Source organism: Egretta garzetta, unplaced genomic scaffold (assembly GCF_000687185.1).
Source record: "Egretta garzetta isolate BGI_Z169 unplaced genomic scaffold, ASM68718v1 scaffold135, whole genome shotgun sequence".
Classification (NCBI taxonomy): Eukaryota; Metazoa; Chordata; class Aves; order Pelecaniformes; family Ardeidae; genus Egretta; species Egretta garzetta.
In genome coordinates this window covers 1,631,757-1,653,270 of record NW_009259594.1, presented here as the reverse complement: position 1 = coordinate 1,653,270, position 21,514 = coordinate 1,631,757, and the positions used below count along the sequence as shown (strand labels likewise).

Genomic DNA, 21,514 nt, shown 5'->3' with positions numbered 1-21,514 from the left:
GTGCCCCCAGCCAGTTCTCCTGCCCGGTGCTGGTCTTGCAGGCTGGTCCTGCCCCTCTGCGCTGCCTGCAGCGAGCACCAGCCCAGCAGAGGCTGAGCCGCGTCTCCTTTGGAGCATGCTGCTGACCTGACCGAGTGCCAAACTGAATGCGCCTCCCATCCATTTCTTCCCCAGTCCACGGTGCCTCTGACGGGGAAAGCCATCTGTGTTGCAGCCTTTTTATCTTAGCCTGGGGAGGGAAATGAGACCGAGCTCTCTTGCTGCTTGCAAGCTGATGTTGCGAAGCGGTTTAAGTGACCTATTGTGTCCAAGCCCAGCCTTGACTGTTTAGCCTCTAAACAAGGCAGGTACAGGGCTCATTCATTGAAAGGTTGGGTGCTGAGGGTGCCTCTCATTCTTGCCTTTCCAAGCAAACCTTTCCTTCTGTGTTACCAGTTATTCAACTGAAAGAGTTTGCTCGGTGTGGAACGATGCTGCTGTGGAACCCTACTGAGGCCCCATCTGCTAAGAGCTTGTATTGATTTGTGTCTTAGTTTATAAAAGCCTTCAATTCTCCTTGTGTAAATGCCATAAATAATGCAGATGTACTAGATTAAATGTGCTGTTGGAACATCCCAGAAATCATTTTGGTCTGGGTTGAACTGAGCTAATCTAGTCATGGTTAGGAGTTTCTCAATAGCTGTGAAGCAAAAAGTATATTGTCTTATTCTAGCTTAATGCATGGTCAATACACAGGGGTAGGAAGATAGGTATTTGAAAGTGGTAATCAACATTCTAAAACAAGAGTTTTTAATGTTAAAATACTACAAAACTTCGTCTGAAACTAGTTATAAATCATATATATACACACACACACAGTGGAAGTACAGTAAAATCCAGCCTGCACCTCTGATTTATCTGCATAATCCTCACATTTGTATGCCTCTTTGTCAGAAGGACTGCAGTGTTTCAGAGGCTCTATGTATATATACTAAATAAATCATTTTGCCCACTCATGGCAAACAGCCATTTTGTGCTAGCGACATCGCAGAATGCATTTTAGTAGGGGACATTGATGAATAATTTGTCCTTTTGAGATTCCATGGGCTTTAGGGCACCAAAATGTATTTCAGGTTGGACTAGGTCCAGATCTGTATGGGAACTTCTTGGCAGTCTTGTGGAAAGTATATGGGAGTTTTAGAGGTGACCTGTTTTTAGAAATTTAATTGGATTTTTGCTCTATTTTATGTCAGTTATGTGTAAAGAAAGCAAAAAGGTAGAGGGATGTGGTATTTGTTAGATTGTTCTGTTAGAAAAGTCCAGTTTATAGAGGAGGATTTTTCTTCAAAGTGGTCTGTGGTCATGGCAGCTTGGGTTCTTCTCTGCATTGGAGAGATTGACTGATGGACAGTGGTTCCTGCAGAGGAGAGAGAATGTATTTGTCTGCTCATAAATTCATTCTAATCAATGTTTCCCTGGCAGTTAGGTGATGTTAGTTACCACAGTTGCAAGATGAAGGATGTGTTTACATGCTGTTAGCGTTGTTAATTGCGAGGAAACATGGATACAACCTGTTTTCAGAGCTGAGACTTGTCTTCCTGTCACTTTTCTGCACTTGATGGCCCCAAAAGTGCTGATGTGATCAGATAGCACATTGCAGGCTACAGCTCTGAGACAACTTCAGAACTCTGCTTCAAACTGTTTAGCGTCAAGCACTTTCTCTTGGCTAAAGCAGACAAACCATGTGAACAGGGTTGCCCACCGGCAGAGAGTTTTTAGGAATTTGGGGTCATGTGTCAGCATTCATTACCAAAGGAACTTCAGGTGCCCAGAGGAACTTCGAGAGCTCTTGAACGTTGGTGCAGGGGGTGACTTCAGAAGCCATTGAGACAGCTGTGGGTTAGACTTAGCTTTAAATTTTCCCCTTGGTTCTCCAAGTATTGTTTGCCAATGTGCATACATTAGAGCTCACCTGCACAACCAGAAAACTTGTGACAGTAGAGAGAAGAGGTATTTAAGAACCTTCGTTTGTTAGTTTCATAGCAGAGATTACTGAAGTTCTATAGACAGGCGAAACTCGCAGTTGCTTTTGGAGCTAGCAGTGTGCATCGGTAACAACGCTGCGGATTCCAAGAATCAACGATGTGACAAGGCGCTTGTCACGGAGCATCCCCAGAAGGCAAAGACATTGAGGGTGTGCTTCCTTAGGTGATGAGCATGAAAAATAGTGTTAGGTGGTAAGTTTTTTCAGTGATCAGAAAGGACATAAGAATTGCTGATGAATTTTGCAGGTTACTGGAAGACTGGCAGAAGGTTAAATCATGAAGTAGATGAGGCAGTGTGATCTGAATTGCTTTGTAACCTGTCAGGGAGTGCAGTTCATAAAAAAAGCAAGTGCTGGTCTGCAAAAGGGGGCTGTATCTTGGAAAGCAGTGACTCAAGAAACATTGACTGGCAGCTTTGCTCCAGGTCTCTTGTGAAATGTTCAGTTAAAAAGGTTTATTTGACCCTTGAAACGTTAGCAAGAGTAGGAAAGTGATTTTATAATCATATGTATTTTGCAATTTTGTCTGGTGTCTGTTTCAAAAAGCATGTTGAAAAATTGGAGAAACGACAGAGAAGCCTCAGTTATGAGAGGCAAGTAAAAATGCTTTCAAGAGTTCAGTATCTTAATCTCTTTAAAATAAAACCCAAGGTGTGCTCTCGAGTGTTCGAGCATCTTTGAGGAGACAAAATGCCAAAATAGAAAAGGAACGTAAGGCTAGACACTGGAACCAAATTGAAAATGCAAAATTAAAAGCCGGGTACGTAACAGGTAATTAACCATTGTAGTAAACAACAGAAGTGATCGGTTTTCTTCCCCTCTTCATACCTGAACAGAAGACCTTTGTGAAAGATGCTCTAGCTAGCTACCGGCCTGAGACTACGTGGTGCAAGGATAATGTTGAAAAATGCAATAGCCTGTGATATGCAAAAGTTCAGATAAGCTGATTACTGACTTGTAGAAGTTAAAGACTAGATCAAAGATCTTATTTTGTGTTTCAAACATAACAAATCCACTCTGGATTCCTGTGCTTCAGACTTATATTTTTGCATTGAGAGAATTCTTCTCCGGTACATGAGCCTTAAACCTACTGAAATTTATCCAGGCAGCAATTAAACAGAAGGGCTGTCCTGAGACTTATTTTGAGGAGCTGTTGCTCTTTAGACCACAGGACAGGAGCGAGATTCAAGAAGATGTCAGTGGGCTGCAAGCTTTTAATTTTTCTGCAGTTTGCAGTCACCACGATGGTTACGCTCAGTGCATATGGGCCGGGATGGAGGAGCTGTGCTGCAAGGAAGTGTGGAGAAATCACTCGCTAGCTTAACCTCCTGGTAAAAAGATCAGTTTTGCAATTTATATTTTCAGCCATACATGTTTCAGTTTTTATATGGGAGCAGGGATTTTGCCCATTATGTTTCAGAATGGCAGGAGTTTTATACTAAGTTGTAACAGCAAAAGAAAGCTTAAAGTGCTTCAGAGACTTCAGAGAGTCTATTTTTCAGTCTGTTTCTTACTTAAAAAAATAAGTTTTTACTGAATGAGTTTTGCTCAGCCTTCCACGTTTAGTCATGGAATTAATGGACGGGAACAGTAAATCATGCTGGGAACTGGCCTCAAACCCAGAGAAGGGTTAAATATGCTGCTGATTTAATGAAAGTCTCTTCCCCCTTCCCCCCAGGTGCATACATATAGAATGTTAGTGTAGTGTTGGTGTTCTTAAACACTGATCTTGAGGATGCTTGAGTCTTCAGGTCAAGATGTCAGACACCCTTTGACACAAGAGGTCCCTCTTCTCAGCTTCAGCGTCTGCAGCCCGGCACTCCTAAGACACCTCCGCCTCCCCGCGTGTGGGCACGCTGCAATTTGAACATGATTGGCGCTTCCTATAGCAGCACTTTACGTGTAAAGGTAGGGCAGGAACTGAACGTTAATGATGCCCACCATCTGGAGAAAGTAAACTGTGCCAAAGACAGCCGAGCGGGCTGTGGCGAATCCTAACTCCTGCTAGAGCTGGAAGGGAACCTGACCTTTAGCAGCTAACTGTCTGACTGCAGTTTCCCTGAAATGGCTACAAACACTTAAAAGTAATGGTATGATTGATGATACGTTAAAAAACATTTAAGGAAATGGGAAAAGCAGTCAATGCTTGATGCGGCTCTATTACTGGGTTATGAAGAACTGGTTTGAGGGAGGGTCTAAAAAAGCCTGGTTTGGAGCTTTCATTAGCTGCCCCAATAGGTAACTGCAGAGGATCTGTAGGGGCTACAGGTCTGTCTTTGCTCTTTTCATGCCACCTCTTAATTCCGCCTGTTGGATAATGGCAGAGGTGTTGGGGGGCTGTAAGTCATTAAGGTTTGTTGACACAGGTTTGCCAATGCTATTCAGGAGGCTAAGGACTCTGTTTACTCCTGCTCTCTTGTGCCACTTGCCACGTTCAGGACGAGGTTCTTTGCTTCTCTGCTGGCTCTCCCTGTTCATCACTATGCAGAATCAAGCCTTAGAAGTCACCTGAATATTAATTTTTCAGGCTTTCTGAGAATTGTGGGAAGTAAAGGTCAGGGAAAGTACATTGGCTCCCATTAAGGCAGAATGGCGAACGTGCTGAGCAGCGAGCAGGCGTGCCAGCCTAGGATAACACACCCCAAACTTGGTCCTGCCGTCAGCTCCTCTGGCCTCCTGCCAGGAGGCCAGGGGCCTATGGCCGCATTTATCTTGTGACTTTTTTGTACAGAGAAGTGGTACATCTCCTCCAAATGCAGAGATGCAGCATCTGTAGACTTTGAGATCCGTAAATCTTGAGCTGAGCTTCCTGTTCCATGGCAAGAGGAGCCCTGCCAGAAAGGGGAGGCAAACAGTCAGTCCCAAGCGGCTACTGGGTCTGCCGTGTGTAAACATGCACTCTGCCATGAAATACCCTGTGCTGGAGCCAGTTTATTTTGAAGACAACTTGGAAAGAACTTGGATGTAACCATTTTCCCGTGGAAGCCTGAAACCAAAACGCTTTTTAATATTTGCCAATTCTTATTTTGAAATATCCTCACCTCAGGTTTTTTTAATAGTTGGATGCTTTCAACGTGGAAGTGTGATTTGACAGATTTTTTCCTCCCAAATCTTGTATTTCAAAGTTGAACTGAAATCTTTAATTTTGTCCAAAGTTTTTGATCAATTCAAATTATGGATAAATCTGAAATTTTAATGGAGAGGTTAAAGATCATACAGTTTCATTTGGAATTTGAAACAGAGCCAGACTTCTAAATTTGAAATCCTTTATAAGAAAGGGATCTTCAACTTGGTTCTAATTTTGATCGTCTTTCTTGTTGAATATCACAAAGTGGCTTGTCTGTGAAGCTGATATAGTTCTGCCCTATAGATAGCATTCAAGTTTCTTTTTTTTTAATTTTTCATGTTTTACTTTTTGTGTTGGTTGGGTTGGGGTTTTTTTTGGTTTTTTTTTGTTTTTTTCTTCCTGGAGAGAGATTTATGCTGTTTTCTCTTTTTTGTGTAGTAAGCATGTTGCCAAGCCTTGGCTCTCTCAAACTGATAAGTGTCATTGCTCATTAGCATCAAATGCCACAGCCTGTATCACTTTTGCTGTGTTGCTCAGCTAGCACATGTTGGCTGTTAAAGCAGCAGTTAATCCCTTTGATACTGAACGGGTTCCGTAATCATCTGACCTGTTCTTTAAAATAATAATCAAAGTTCTCTAATGACTTGCATGGTTTAATTCCTTTAGGAGTCTTGCAACAGACAAGGAAATTTTGCCATGCAAGCTAACTTAGACAGCACTGGAGAGCTGGTGGTGAAGAATGCTCTTTAAATGTAGTCAGGAAAATGATGACTTAAGCAAGTGCAGCGCTGGCGAAGGGAAAACAGTGTTTGGGAGGTGAACAGTAAGCACCCTGATTGCTTTATGTTGCACGAACAGGTTTTCTACTGCAAGTTTGACTAGGTGTTTCGAAGCAAGATTTTTACAGCATTTTACCTGGCGATTAAATGCTGTATCAGCTAGGCTAGAGCAGTGTTTGAACAGGGTTAAATTCCCAGAAATTTCTAAGCGTGTGCCTATCAATAGTAAGTAATTATACACACGCTTGGAATGAATGCTAGCCAAGGTAATAGAAGCCATGCAATTTTTTTTCACCTTTAAATATGGACGACTCTGCAGTATCACTCAAGAAACATGCAGTAATTATTGGCAGCTTAAAACTTTGTAACAGAGACCTGTACCTGTGCTGAATGCCTTTTTTGTAAGATTCACCCGTTCCTCCGTATTTCCCCAAATGCTTAAATTAAGCAGCTTTCCCTTCATAGTGCATGGCAGCACTGCTCTCTCAACATTTCTAGTGCTGAGATGATATTGTTAACACTGGTTCACAAGCAACACCAGGGAAAAGATCCTGGCCCCTTGCGAGCAGACAGAAGAGCGGGGAGGTGAGGCAGGAGCTGAGCGGAGCAGGAAGTAAGTGTTGCCATCAGTCCTTGAATGGAGGAGCCAAAAGGAACCAAGGAAAAATCAAATATCTTCATACAAGTAGCCAGCACGGCATTTTTGCCAATCCAAGTGTAATACTAAAACAGAAATACAAGATTTCAACCACATTTTAATGCTTGGAATGTTTTGGTGCTCACTAGAGCAGTTCTGAATCACATAGAGTTTATAGGAGTTAATACAACCAAGTGTGGTGGCTTCATTTTTGGTATTAGTCATTTTGCAAATAGGAAGAGCATGTTTGGCTCTTTACATTGGGTTTGCTTGATTTTTCCTGCATTTTCATTCAATTATGGGTAACATTCTTTTAATGTGGCCCCCATTTTGGTTCCCGCACTCGGAAAGCGGTGTGGTCTTCCCATCTGCTGAGTGTCTACAAACTTTGTCAGGAACAACTGAACCCACGGATGCTTTGTGTTTAAAAAGGAAAGGAGGTGATAAAGCACAGTCTGGGTTGCACCACTCGGAGGTTGGCCCAAGGTCTGGAAGGTTTAATTGCTGGTGCTGGTTTAAGAATTGTGCAGCTTGAGCTTCGCAAGGCAACTGGCTTGAACTACCCAGAGTAACAGCCCCGTTAGAACGGACGCAGCTCTCCGGTGCGTAGTTGGGCATCAGCTATTGAAAGGAAAAAGCAGAGGCAAACCTGTAGCTCTCATTTCATAGAGGAAAGTCCAGGCCTCCTTACTGCTTGCAGATCCTCTGTGCCACCTGTTTTTATATCACGTGTAACTGATTAAAAAACATGTGACACTTTTTTTTTTCCTTATATTTTCTTAAGAGCCTTGAAAACACTTTAAAACTTTTAAAGCATAGAAGACAAACCAGTAACAGAACACTGTAGGAGTTGGGCTTTTTTTTTTTTTTTGACTTGCTTGATAGGAAAACATCAGCAATTAATTTTGAAATGTTTGGTGCTGCACTGTTTGTTAGATTGGAGAACCAGACTTCACTTTTGAAACAGAAAATGCACTTCAATGGACTTGCTTTCAGTAACACCCATGCAAAGAACAGAGCGGAAAAAATAAATGTAGGGATAAATTACAAAACCAAAGCTTTGAGGGAGAGGTGAGTGCAGGTGTATGGTGGTATACAGCTGGTATGACAGTGGGCAAGAGTGGGTATTTGAAAAGAAAATAATTTTATCATCCTCTGTGTGACACGGGGAAGATCTGCCCCCAAAGCTTGCTGGACTTGTCCTTCATCGGCCAATTCAGCTGAATGCTTTTTGTCAAGATCTGACTGAAATTTGGTGCAGGATAAGGATGTGCAAAATAAAAGTAAAAACCAAAAACCACCACCACTGTTGAAGTGATTCTGAAACCCCTTGATGTAGGCAGGTGATTTAAAAAGTTACCACTTGTCGGCTGGGCTGCCGACAAGAACTGAGACCCCCAGTTTTCCTTTTGGCTGATGAACTCTGAGTGGCTTAAGGTACAGCGTTTTAGTCTGCAGTCACGATGGATTTAATACCCTCCTGTTGTCAGTAACTTAGCTGATGACTTGTTCAACTGCAATAAATCACTTGCATCTGATCATCAGCTGATGAGCTCATACGGAGAAGCAGATTTGTGAGATCTGCAGGTATTGGGATGGAGGGGAGCTTGGCTTTCAGGGAGGCAGGCCTGGTTGAGGGAATTAAATAGGAAGGAGGATGGGTATACACGAAATACTTAGAGCAAAGGAGCTGGGTATCTGTGATGAAATGAAGCTCTCCACTGGCCCATAAACCAGACACCCTGTCTCAGGAAAACAGAACGTTAATCAACGACAGATCCTCCAGGCTTTCAGACATGAAATAAATATAACAAGAGTGCCATTCACTCAGCTGTAATGGTGTTTGGCTCTACAGCTTTCCTTGGCACTGAAAACCAACTTCACCTTGTCCCAGATGATGTGTGATGACATCTTTATTGAGGACATGGTATTCACTTGGGGGTGTGGGGGGTTGCGTGTGTCATCAGAGTCTGTGCTTTAGTCTTGGTCCTGGATTTTGGAAGGCAAGGCAGTGCTTCAGTCGCCTCCATCAGGCATTTCTCAGCAAATGTGATTCTCGTTTGTACCTGTCTGATGAGAAAATACTGTGAGGTTTGCAGCATCTTGTGTTTTCAGAGGATTGGACTGTAAATAATGGGGTTTGGTCTGCATGGTAGCTGGTAGTGCCTGAAAGGTTAAGCTTGTGAACTCCATTGAGGCTTAACATGGCTGTGCAGATATGGCCATAGCTGACACTTGGTATAATTAAGTTAATTAAATGTTATTATGGGACTCAACTTCATTTCCTTTGCACAGTGGGTTTGACTGTAGTTGATTCTTGCTTGGGCAGTGTTCCTTCCCCCCTCTCTCTTAATGTGATTTGATATCCAGCTACATCAGGACTAGATTGTGTTGTTCTCACACTTTACTCGCTCCATCCAGACAAATGCTGATGTGCCTGCCTTTCCCTCTGGGACTTTTGTCACGGGCATGGTTTTTACAATGAGTCGGTGGAAGAAGGCTGTGTTATGTGACCTGAGGAGAGAGGTTTCTGCCTTGCTGCCACAGTCTGCAGACAGGGTGTTCAGGGCCACGTGCAATACCTGCCAGCTTGCACCTGACAAAATGGGGTAATAAGAGTCATTTCCACGCACTCTGGATAAAATGGGGTTGATGGCAAGTGCTCGCTAAGTTGATTAGACTAGCAGCCATACTCACTGCTTTTCTCAGAGAGCTTTAAAAGGTCCCAGTGGGATCTTTTTTAAATTTCACTCTTTGCTTGGTATGTTTGGAAGCCAGCGTGTGCAGTCCATATGGCATTCTGCACTAAATGCAGCATCCGATGAACGAGGCTTCCTGCTTCCCTTAAACTTAAAAATCCTATGATAAAATACTAATGAAGGTACTAATGGGGATAAAAGTAAGTTAAAATATTTCATGTAATTTAAAAAATTTCATCAAATTTTTGATCATGTTTGAAGTTTTGCAGTGTCTCGTGCGTCAGGAGGCTGGGATGGCAGGCTGTGAGTTATGAAGCAAAGGGTAGATGCTGACCCACTTAGAGTGGTTGCAGAGAGTAAGTATTTGCCAAAAGTTCTTTACTTCAGGTCTTAACTAGAGATGGTGGCTCTGCAAACCTCTCTGGTAAATCACTGTCAAATTACTTTTTTTTTTTTTTTCCCCCCTCTCACATAGATTAGCTGTTTCTTACTACCTTATTAATTGTTTTGGAGAGCAGGTTGCCTTGTACATGAGGGAGTTAAAGGTAGTTGTAGCTGAAGGGCTGTATTTGGTGTTGAGGTGGTATTTTTATGACATGTTTCATTGCTCTAAACCACCTGGCTATTAGAGAGTATCCTGCTGTTTGCATCAAAGGGTGCTTAGATACTAAAAGGACCACAGCCTGTTTGGTCCATGGACTGTATTTTCTGCTCATTTGGCACATCTGCAGAACTTTGCCTGGACAAATGAGTATGTATGAGATAAAAGGACTGGGGAACATGTGCTGCAGGAAAGGTTGTTTAGACTCTGAAAAAGATACTTCCATATTAAATATTATTAATTACAGATCTGTGCAGATATTGAGACAGGACCAGGAACCTAAGGCAGTAGGCACCTTCTAAAAGCATGTATTGGGAAATGTTCTAAGGACGGCTTCTCCTTTTAGAAGTTGGTTGAAATGTCAAAATCAGTAATGCAACTGTAGAAGCATAGACACTGTGCTGTTTGTGCCTAAACATCCTGTACGCTGGTGTAGCAATCCCTCCTGGCGTGGGCAGCTCTCGCATCTTGAACATGCTAGGCTGGGTTGCAGGTTTTAGTGCCCAGCAGCCCAAGCCCAGAGGGCAGGCTTTATGTTCGTGATGTCTCCGTATTCTGTCAAACTGCACCAATTTGTAGCTGGAGGTGAGCACGCATTGGTTCACTGCTGCTCGCTGGAATTGAGGTGTAATGGAAGGTTGGCTTTTTAAATGCTTTTACTTTGGTGTAAGTAAACTCTTGCCATGCTCTCACCGCTAGCAGCCAGGCGTTTCAGAGCAATGAAACACGCCATCAAATGTGTCCTTTGATCTCTCTTATAAATGACATGATCGAGACAAGAAATTTATTCCTTATCAAGCCATAGCTTTGGTGTAGAAGAAGAGATCAGCAGAAGAGTGGGAGCACAGCTCAGGGTAGTATGAACAGATATTTTTACTCCCAACACATAGGCAATATCTGCTACTTTGTCACTCACATCAGTTAAACTAGCAGTGCCATTGGTTATGTATACTTAAGAATTTTGATGCTTACGTGTTCAGAAAAGGGAACAGAAGTGCATCTTGGCTATGCCTGAGCTGTCGGTGTGTCTGGGAGTCTCGCAGGAATGATTCCAGTGATGCTCTGGCCGCATGAGAATATGTGAGTGGATAAATTCCCCGGGTTGTACTCCCCAGTGAGGTTGTGCAACTGTCCCAAAAGAGTTAACTGCTCACCCACGAGGACTTCCTTGGTTAAGAAGACAAGTAGAAGTCGTTTAGGTGTGAGGGTGGGAGGTATTTGGTTTGTTTGGCTTAAAGGTACGGACATGAACTGTAAGAAGAGAAAATCGGCGTATCCTGCCAAGCCATGATGATACCAGGTTAGCATCCAGCAAACAGTGAAGTGGAAAGATGCACTACAGGGCTGCATGGTGGGTCAGAAAGCCTGCCTGCTGCTCCCGCCCTTCCCGAATGGGGCTTGGTAGAACAATGCTGGGAATCAGGAGAAGCTGAGTTGGCATGTGTGCGCTCTTCTGTCCCCTCCTTATTAAATAAATAGACCATGTATCTCCCTCTACCGTGGAGCCTGTCATCGCAATCAATAGATTTTGGTACAGCAGCATTGAACAGGTGTAGCGGGCTTATTTCTTCTGTGAAATTGCAGCAGTGCTGACTCGGGTATTTTCAGTGAGCTGTAAAGCCAAGTGCTTTTGACTAAAATATCCTTTTTGTCTTGGATTCTCCCCTGCGGTTTATTATGATGTCTGGAAGATGCTTCCCCCCTGTGAGTTGTGGACTTTCAGCTTAATGTCAGTATTCACTAAAGTGTAGGAGCAGAAGAAATTTAACAGACTGGAGTTAAACTGCAGTAGAAGGAGGAATTTAGTGCACCATTCCAGGGGGTTTGCTTGCTTTTAATTGATGCACACAGCTTAGGTATGGCAGGTATGCGTACTTTATAGCAGTGCCTCATGGACATGTGTTAAAATAATCTAAACCCTCTCACCTCCTGCCAGGTGGGGCTGTACATACAGAGTAACTCAATCTAATTGTTGCAGGCACTGAGCAGATGGGGTTTTATTGTCTCGAGTGCTGGGAGCGCGTAAGAGAGCAATGCCAGCAGGATCCTTGCCCCAAACAGCAGCTTGCTGAGACACAGCTTTGCTGCGGGAGGGCTGGCTTGCGGCTGGGAGTTCTGCACGGGTCTCAGCAACCATGAATTGCGATGGCACGAAAAGGGAAGAGGATAGGTGGTTTGTATTCATTTTCGTCTCTGTACTATGTGTCATTTACTTGCTGCCTTGTGCTTCAGCAGCTTCCGACGCATCACGTAGTAAAACACTGAACTCTTTTCACCGTGTTGGTTTAAAACACTTTATGGAGGTGATTGTTCTTATTCCTGTTTTATAAAGGGACAAGCTAAGGCACGTGAGAGAGAGCTGCTGTAGCAAATCAGAGAGAAACTGGTCACTTATTGATTCCTGTTCCTGAACAATCACCGCTGTATCTCAGGTCTCCCTTTGATAGTAAAGCAGCTTTATAGAGTGGAGCGTGATGAAAGACAACTGTGCCCTTTCCTGCTTCTGCCTGTTCCTGGCCTTCATTATGGTACTACAAGCTTAGCGCATGCTGGAGTGTTTGTCCATCTCGGATACCAACAGTTTTTATTGCAGAGGGAAAGCGAACTGGCTGCTTTTGCCGTGCATTCGGCTTTACTCAGTGAAGACAGAGATGCCCTCGCTGCTGCCCAGTGCGCTGGCGTGAGCATTCGATTGAGAGGACGAATGTGTGTAACGGGTATAAAGTCACCCTTGGTTTCCTGTGAAGGGGTAAATACCAGCCAAGTGTTGCTGCTTCTCTGTTCCACTGCACAAGATACAGAAGGAAATGAGCTTACAGTGCTGCTTTTACTGTACAAGAAATGTGTGAGTATCCACAAGAATGTTTTATGCCAGGGACTGCATACTGGACCTGTAAAGTAGGTGCAAAGACCAGGTTCATGCAGTGAGTGGTGGCTTAGCATTCCTATCTCTATAATAAGCTTTGCAACCTTTCTGTTCTTCCCTTAGCCTACTTTCAGCACCTCCAGAGTGCTTGATTTCGCTGCTCAGGACAAGAGGACAGTGTTGTCTTGTGGGGCTCGGAAATGTAGCTGCTGTCAAGCAGGAGTGGGTATTAGACAGCTCATCTGCAATAACTTGATGGGGAGAGTTTGGAGGTCAGAGAAAACGTGCTGAAGACATGCTGTCTGCCTGAGCGTAGTGATTTTGCTTTCCCTGCACATGGGACCCAGACCAGCTTGTTGTGGGGTTAAGGTAGGCAGGGTGGTGTTCCTTGCCACGGTGGGTGCATATGGACTGGAAGATGCTCAGAATTAAGGGGCCAGTAGCTTAGTGTTGCTGGTGCTTTTCCCTTCTCACACGTGATGTTACACCTAGTGGCAAATTAAATTGAAGAATCAATTAAATCTTTTCTTCCCATGCATGTCACATCAGTTTTCACCAGAGCCCTTTCCTGTCAGCAGGCTCTGCGTCTTCAGAAGTTGTTTTACCCTGAGCTTCTCTGAAGGGCAGCACTGTTTGTTTCTGTTTATCAAGGAGCAACCCTAGGCAGTTTTTAATTATTTTTACAGAAACAATTTTTTAAATGTTACTCACTGGCTGAAAAGGTACTGCAGCCACTGCAGAAGCAAGCCCTGGTGCAGTGAAAACGGTGTGGGGGGGGGGAATGCAGCTCACCGGGAGGTATAGCTTCTGTCGTCGTGGCTCAGAGGGAAAGTGGCAGTGGGAGATGTCCCCATTTGGGGGGAAAAAAAATAATAGGGCCCACGTGGAGATTCCCCCACTTTTAACTTTGCAGCCCATGTGGTTTTGAGGGCAAAAGGACTAGAAACAGTCACAACGGGGCTGGCTGATCGTCGCAGCCTCAAGAACAGCCCAACTAGAAACTTCCCACCAGTCAGAGCTTTCCCATTTGCAGAGGACAAGAGCACGCTGTCATCACTTGCTGTTACTCTGATCATCTCTGTCCTGCAGCCTTTTCACCCATCTGCCCTTCTGTCTCCATTTCCCCATCTCTGTGCTTCCTTCAGTGTTCTTTTTCTGTGTTTTTCTGTCCTTGGTTCCTCTCTAACTGAAGTCTTTCATGACACTCAGTAAGTAACAGCGTTGTTATGTTCTCTGTTGCCACCACACTTTTTTCAGTTTCTGAGCTTTCCCTGTTCTCTTGCATTTGAGATCGTTAGCTCTCTGGGCAGAGGCTTCCCACCACTCCATATTTGCACCATACCTGTTACAGTGGGACCCACTTTTACTGTCTAATAACGTGATTAATAGCTAATATAAATAAATTATTCATCGTCTCTTAGGTTCCTAAGTGATTCCTTTATTTTTTTTCCTCCAATCATTCCCTTCTTCCCAAATAAATAAATAAATGCAATAAAGGTGCAGTAAATGCATAAATAAATAAATGCAAATGTTATAGATTGTTCACCCCAAAGAAAATATGAGTTTGTATGTGTCTTTGTATGGCTTCTGGCACTGTGGTGTCGAGGTAGCTTGCTCTCCGAAGAGTTGCATGAAGTGGTGACGGGAGAACGCGTGTCTTTTCTGAGAATGCTGGCGTGGCTGCTGTGTAAATGATTCTCACTGGGAGATGGAGGAATAAAGAATGCGGAGATCGCTTGTGGTCTGCCTTGGAGCACTAAGCATCAATGTTGAGACAAGTCACTGCGAGACAGGTTTTCTTAATTCCTGAGCCATTATTTTACCTTTACCTTCTGTCTGTTCAGCATCCTTCCCTTGTCCGGTGACAGTGTCCCTCTCCTGCCAGCTGACTGCTGAACTCTGGATCTGTTGGAGCAGGCAGCATTGCTAAAGTGACATCTCCCCTGACATCTCTCTAGTCCCTAGAGAACTGTGTCCCGACAGCACTCTGAAATTTGTACGGCAAATGGCAGCCAGCCCCACTGAGGCACTTACGGTGTGGAAATATGTCAGTGTGCACGCTCTCAGAGGCTAGTGGGGGAACTGCAGTGTCTTGTCTTTCGGTTGACACTTTACCATTTCCTTCCTTTACAAACTTGTTGAAGATGCTCATGCTTCGTAAATACCAAACACAAAGGTTTTCGTTTCTTTTTTTTCCCCCCCCCCCATGATCGATATGAAGATCTCAGTAGAGCACAGCACACCACAGATCTTTTCCAAGTGCTTTAACCACTGCCTTCCCCCTCCACAAAGGTACTGGCTGATATCCCACTAATCAAGGCAATCACAGTGTAAAAATAAAACATTGCCAAGGCTCAGCTGTTACATGCTGGTGTGTGAACTAATGATGGCAAAGCCGCTGTTCTATTGTCCATAAGGGGGAGACTGTGCCTAAAAGCTTCGGTCCCCTGTTGTCTCCAGGAACAAATGCCTGTGGAGTGGCAGCTTTGCAAAGTGAAATTCCAGCTGTTACTCAGTAGCCCAGGAGGCCAGTTGCCTAAAAGTATGCCCCAGGGACAAGATGGGTTTTGAGCGACGGCAGAATAGCGGAGGCGTATCGGAGCAGTTGATGCAGAAAGGCGCTGCTGTTGCACAGCAGCCTGGGCTGGGCAGCGATGGAATTTCTGGTAGCAGATGTGCGAGGAGGAGCTGTGCCACGTGCAGAGCCTGGCCCTGGTAGCACATGCTGGGCAGTAAGAACCTGGCTACACGGAGCCAGGATTGAGTCTAAGCTCTTCATGTTCCTCTGCCCCAGGCTGCTTGCAGGTTCAGGAAAACAGCTCTGCAGAAAATCAGGTTGGGAAGGAATTGTTCATAGTGAAAGAGCTCTTAAAACAAATGAAGCAGCTGAACTTCTTCATCTAGTCACTGAGGAGTTGTCCGTTCACCTTCAGGGAAATGAGGAAGGAGACTTGAATTATTTCTCTTCCTTAATGTCTGTGGATTCTCACTGCAGTGGCAGCTGGTTGCTGGTTTTGCTTTCCCTGGGTGAGTCCCAGCTGTGATTGCAGGTGCCGCTCCACTAGCTCAGATCCGAGCAGGGACTTGTGAGCAGGCGGCCCATGTTGAAGTGCTTCACAGCAGTGGATACAAATGAATGCTAAATCTGTTCCCTGGTAAATGTTGGAACCATGTGAGTGCACTGAACCCCTCCGAGCTGCCAAACCTTCTGTCAAGCCAGAAGTTAAGTTGTTGTAAGTCTGTGTTCCCTTTTCTTTCAATAGCTTGTAGTGTGTCCTGTAGGAGTGTAAATATGACTCCAGCCAGGCATGAAACATGCAGCTTGAAAGCCACAGCGTTTGAGAGGCTGGGTAATGGAGAGCGTGATCGTGACTCACAGGAGCTGCTTCTCTGGTCGGATTGAAATGGGAAGAGTCTGAGCATGTCTCTACCTGCCTGCTTGCCCTCCTCCAGAGGGAGGAGGGGTACGGGAAGCCTGGCAGGGGCCTTGCCTAATTCACTTCACTGACGTGACCGCCAAGGCTGGCGAGACTGTAGAAGCCCCCCCGTGCTAAGCACGTACTGATGCTGCAGGAGCAGCCACTGGAGTGGCTGCCCCTGTGCAAGGACTGCATCTGGTGTGCTGATGAGATGTGTGGCCGGGGATGTTGCAGTGAATCTGCAGATTGTTTGGGTTTGGTTCTTTTTTTTTTTTTTTACTCTTCTCCCACTCCCCACCCCCTCCACACAGTTTTTCTTTATCTGTGTATTTAAAGAAGTAAGGATGCTTCCAGGCAGCTTTTCTTTCCACCAGCTCTGATGGGCACCACCGAATATCACTTACTCTGGACTCGGGCACCAGCTCTTAGCTGTGATGAGGTCTGGAGAAAGTAACTGAAAACCCTTCTGCAGGGGGTGTGTGGGGAGGAGGGAACCCATTAGAGTGCAGCAGAGGGAGCTGGAGTGAATTTTCATGCTGATGAATATGAGAGTGAAAGCCCTGACTGCTGCTGCGGTGTAATTTGGCCAAGCAAGTGTTCTCCAGGCACCATCAGCGCACATCTGTGCCAAGCACTTGACATGGGCTGTTCCCATCGAGAACGTTTACCTCGGCAGTGGGTCTCATGAGTAATATCCCAACCAGACCAGTTGCAAGCCCTAGCCTGGGGAGACTTCACTGTCCTGCCATTTGTCTTCTCAGCTGCACCTGACAAGCAGAGGAGGGGCTGAGAAAATATTCCAGCTGCAGTTTGATTTCCACACACACCCCCCAAGCCTTATTTTACTTTCAATTTTAGATTTCTCACACCTGCCTCTAGACCCACCTAGAAAGGAAGGGGAATATGTTGGTGCAGGCAAGTAAGAGGAATGAGGCAGAGAAGTAGGGGTGATCAGTGTTTCTCCTGCCATGTTCGGGACACTGGCATGAATTATCTCTAACGATCTAAACTGGGGCTGAGAACTAAAGTCGTTCTAGGAAGAAGTTAAAGTAGTGGCTGCAGTGACGGATGACTGCAAGTAAGAGCCAGCTACAGTATTTTAAACATAAAGCAATAAACCATCAGCTTCAACATAGCAGGCAACAAAGTTCCATAGAGCAAAGTGTCAGGTGGTACTGATTTTGGAAGGGTTAAGGAGATACAGTCCTTGAGCAAGGATGGGGCAGCGATGGCCAGGATTGTCATGTGTCTGCTGGCACACTGAGCAACTTGCAGCCTGCTCGCAGCAGGGCAGCGATTCCCTCTGCTGGAGCAGCGAGCACAGCCCTGTATCTGCTGGGACAACTGCCCCCACGCGTAGGACAGTGCCTGTGCTTGCAATCTCCAGCGAGCCTGTGACTCAATCTGTGTTGGCCTCTCAGCAGGGAGCGTGCCTTTGGCAGAGCAAGCAAGATGGTGTAGCGAGGGAGGACCTTCTTGCAGGACCGTGGCTCCACATGCGCTGACTCAGGCTGGCGGGGAATTTCTGCTGTGTCCCTAAGCTGTTCCTGAGACCTCTGAAAATTTCCCTCCTTTGTTTCAGAGCCATCATCAATCACTTCAACCCGAAGATAGAGTCTTACGCTGCAGTGAATCACATATCGCAGCTCTCTGAGGATCAGGTAAGCCAGGCATGCGATGACCTTTTTTCACGTTGACCTCTGGAATATAGGTGTTCAGGAGTACCTTGTGCTCACTGGGACCGATGATGTTGCAGCAATATGAGGGGTGAAGGCGGGACTCTTGTGTTCCTTGTTCAGATGTGGATGAGGGGAAGAGAAACAAGGCTTGCTTTCGCCAATTTTACCATCACACGCAGACATCTTGGTCCAGCAAATGCAGAAGGATGGGTACAAATGATGATAATAAGCAGCATTGTCAGCAAGCGTGGTTGGAAACTGTGAGGATGCTGGTGTTTAGAATGGGGCAGGAAGTTTTTGGCAGTGAATTTAGGTGTCTGAGAACTGTTGGGCATAGCTTGATTTTCTGTGATATTGGGGAATTAGAACTCAGGCAACAATTGGTAGAAATTTTCTAGGGTAATTGAATTCAGTTGTTTTAGATTTTGAAAAGAGGAGGTTTTTAATCAAGAGGGTGCTAAGGTTAGGTTTCCCTTCCTTAATTTGGCCTGGTTTGCTTTCTTTGCATCCTGCTTGTATTGCATAAACATGTAAATGTGGCTTTTTGAAAACAGGCTACTGTGTGTGGTCTCAGGAAGGGAAGAGATGGCCTATTTCCCAAAATAAAATATTGGGATTATATGATAATCACTCTTGGAGAAGCAAATGACTCTGCAGGAGCCTGCGGTGGACAAAATACAGAGCTGCCACGCGAGCTGGGGGGATCATCCCAGACGCAGCTGCATTGGCACCTCTGGACCTTCCAGAGAAGAAATTCTGTCCGCAGTCTAGGACAGACCTCATTTGAATCACCTTGGATTGCTCCTTCCACTGGATGGGATCCCATGCTTGTGCCTGTTAAAAGGTCCTGACTGTATCTTGCTCTGCAATTCATTTCTCTTTCTGTCTGTGATATTTTTACTTATTGCTTGATGATAGTCTTCCATGCTTCTCACTAACCTTTTCATTTATTATCCTATGTAATCTGTAACATGTAACACCCCAAAGTCTCAGGTTGAATGCTGTACTGATGCGGTGGGGAAAAAATGTGGACCCTACTGCTTTTTATTCTCGTCTTGATATAGCTGGCTAGAGGAACACTGGTTTTAATTTACTCAATTTTTCTGTATTGTTCTGCCTCTGACAGTCACTGTACCCACGGCTATGCTTTGTGATGGTTCATGTTATCAGTCCTCATTCATTGATGATACACTGATTGCATCAACCCAGGCCCCTAAAAAAGAAAAGCTTTTGATAGCCCAATTTAAAACTGGGGGCTTGGATAGAGGGGAATTTTGCATAGTGTTTAGGTTAGTCTGAGAAAGGAAACGAGCTTTTCGCTGTCAGCTCTGTGTAGTATTCATCCCCCAGCAGTTCAGGGAGGTCAGGTTAAATTCTTTCTTCCTTGTGTGTTATTCTTTAAATAAAATCTCTAGCAGCAGGCAGATAATGAAATCAGTGCTGATGCATGGAGCATTTTGAGGAAGATGATTAGGAAGCTGAAAGACAGTTTGATTTTTTTTTTTTCTTTTCTCCCTTCATGCTTTCTCTCAACATAGGGAGAACATGAAACAAAGCAAAGCAATAATAGGCCTTAGTGAACTGCAGAGAAATAAGGGAGATGTCACCGTGGTGAGGGACTGTGTGGTCTCAGTGAGGGTGTTTAGCCAGTGCTCTGCAATTTACTGCGCAAGGAGGAGAGGGATGGAGACTTCTTGCCTCCGCTTTCAATTAGCTGGAGAGCTCAGGTCCGTGTGTTGGACTGTGGTTTCCCCTTCCCCAGTAGCCATCCCACGTGGTAAGTACATGAGAGGTAACAGTAGATGGCCGAGATCAAGGCCAGGGTCTGGCTTTTGTGGCATAACAGAATTTGTTGGTTTTGTTCTGTGTTAGCTCTTCAGCCTGGGGTGGGGGGTCAAGCTTGCCTTTTGGCTGCTGCAGTCTGTCTTGGTTTTTTCCTTCCAGCTGTACCTTTTGGCTTTACATGTGTGTTCACTTAATTCCCCTTCTCTTTTCTCTCCATAAATATTTTTTATACAAAATCCACCTTCCTTTCTAGCCCTGTTTTTTGAAGTGTACCACAATGAAATAGTTAATGCTGACATTTAACTTGTGTATCCACACACAGATACTACATTTGGGACTGGGCATTCTCTGAGTTATTTCAACAGTTTTAGGAGAGTGGTATTTCTTTACTGGGAACATTTATTTTTACAATTTTGAGGATCAAACTTTTGTTTTAATGAAGCTTTCCTTCCTAGATACTTGCCTTTGACCAGATTCTCATATGGCTGCTCATACTCCTCCGTGGTATCTTAGGATCTCCTATTAATCAGGCAGGCATGGCTTTGACATAGCTCTACCTGAAGGGGAATTTCCAGGTGCTGAGTTGCTTCTAAGTCACTTAAACCTACTCAGCTTGCGGGCTCTTACTTGAGCCTTACTTCAGACTTGCTGTGCTGCTCCCCGACTGTTCTGGCACCCTGTTCATGTTAGATTTTCTTTTATTGTTATTTTTATTTTTGTATTTTTAATATCCTTAAATGTAGCTAAGCAATCAGCTGAAAGACATTTTGCTCTATCTTTTCATTTTCCTAATCCTATTGAAGGCTTTATTACCTTGTTAATCACTAATGTCTGCCTATTACCATTCTCAGTCTGTCATTGCAATGCTTTCTCCTTTTTTATTTATAAGCATTAATGTTAACGTTATTACATGCTGAGGGGATTTGTAGGTCCTTGAAAATGATGGACATGGGATTGTTTTAAGGATAGGCTGTTAATACCACTGTACATCTTCAGCCCTAAAAATCTCCAGGAAACATAGGTTGAATCTACGTATCTGTGCTCTAGGCAGATATTTGCAAGACTTCATGGTACAGCTTTGCTGACTGTTGTGGGGTTTATCCAGTGTTCAGCTCAGAAATACTGGGAAAAGGCCTTTCCATGTTCTCTTGAGCAAAGAGTGGGACATTCCCTGGGGTGAGCAAATGCCAGGGATTTGATGATAAGCCACCTCAGTCTATCAGCACCATGTGATCCTTGCCAGTGCCATTCTGCAAGGACTCCACTTGCCAAAGCAAACTCATAATCCATCCTAGTTGTTCGCCGTTTTGACCTTGCTGTAGCTCCTCACCATAAAACAGGAAACGTCTTTGTCAGTTACTGGCATCTTCCTTCACTTGCTAATTTGTTAAACCTGGCTTCAGTGTTAATTTGCATTGTTGCGGTATCCTCCCTCTCAACACGTTTGACTCCTGCCTGCATGTCCTTTAAGGAACTGAAGGATGCTGCACAGTCAAAAAGATAGGATTGGCCATTAGCTGCCAGTGTAGTTTTAGCTCTTCTATGCAAGTGATTATTCCCATGTCTTCAAAGATGTTTGGGTCCCTTCTCAAGTCAAAGGGCAAAATAGCCTCCTGTGAAATGAATTCATAGGCTTATCTGTACTTTCCAGATGACTGGGCTGCCTTGTACTTAATACACTGGAGGCAGTAGACTTTCTCTGTGCTATATCTGATCTGAGAAGCTCCCAACATGTTTTCCAGCAGAAGCAGTTGCAGAAAACAGGGTCAAGGCAGTGAATAAGAGTTGCTCCAGAAGGGCCAGTGCAGGCAAACATAAAGACTGACAACGCAGGGCGTGAGTGATCTGGATGGGATCTCACATCTGCCCCTTGTGGACGTGGAAGAAGAGCTGCATGTAAGAAGGCAGCACTCTGCCTGATGGTGATGTAGCAGGATTATTCTAGAGAGGCTAAAGTAA

General features: G+C 44.6%; 1 protein-coding gene across 5 annotated transcripts in view; it reads left to right on the top strand.

Moving 5' to 3' along the window:
- Positions 1-21,514, top strand: part of ARMH3 (armadillo like helical domain containing 3) — a 129,238-nt gene that overhangs the window by 76,712 nt on the left and 31,012 nt on the right. For 4 of the 5 annotated variants that reach the window (XM_035893661.1, XM_035893658.1, XM_035893659.1 and 1 more), the window contains 2 exons: positions 17,674-17,752; positions 18,325-18,614. In XM_035893661.1, coding sequence (XP_035749554.1) covers positions 17,674-17,752; positions 18,325-18,614 — 369 coding nt within the window. The remainder of the gene's footprint in view (positions 1-17,673; positions 17,753-18,324; positions 18,615-21,514) is intronic. The other variant, XM_009638086.2, reaches the window with a different exon arrangement.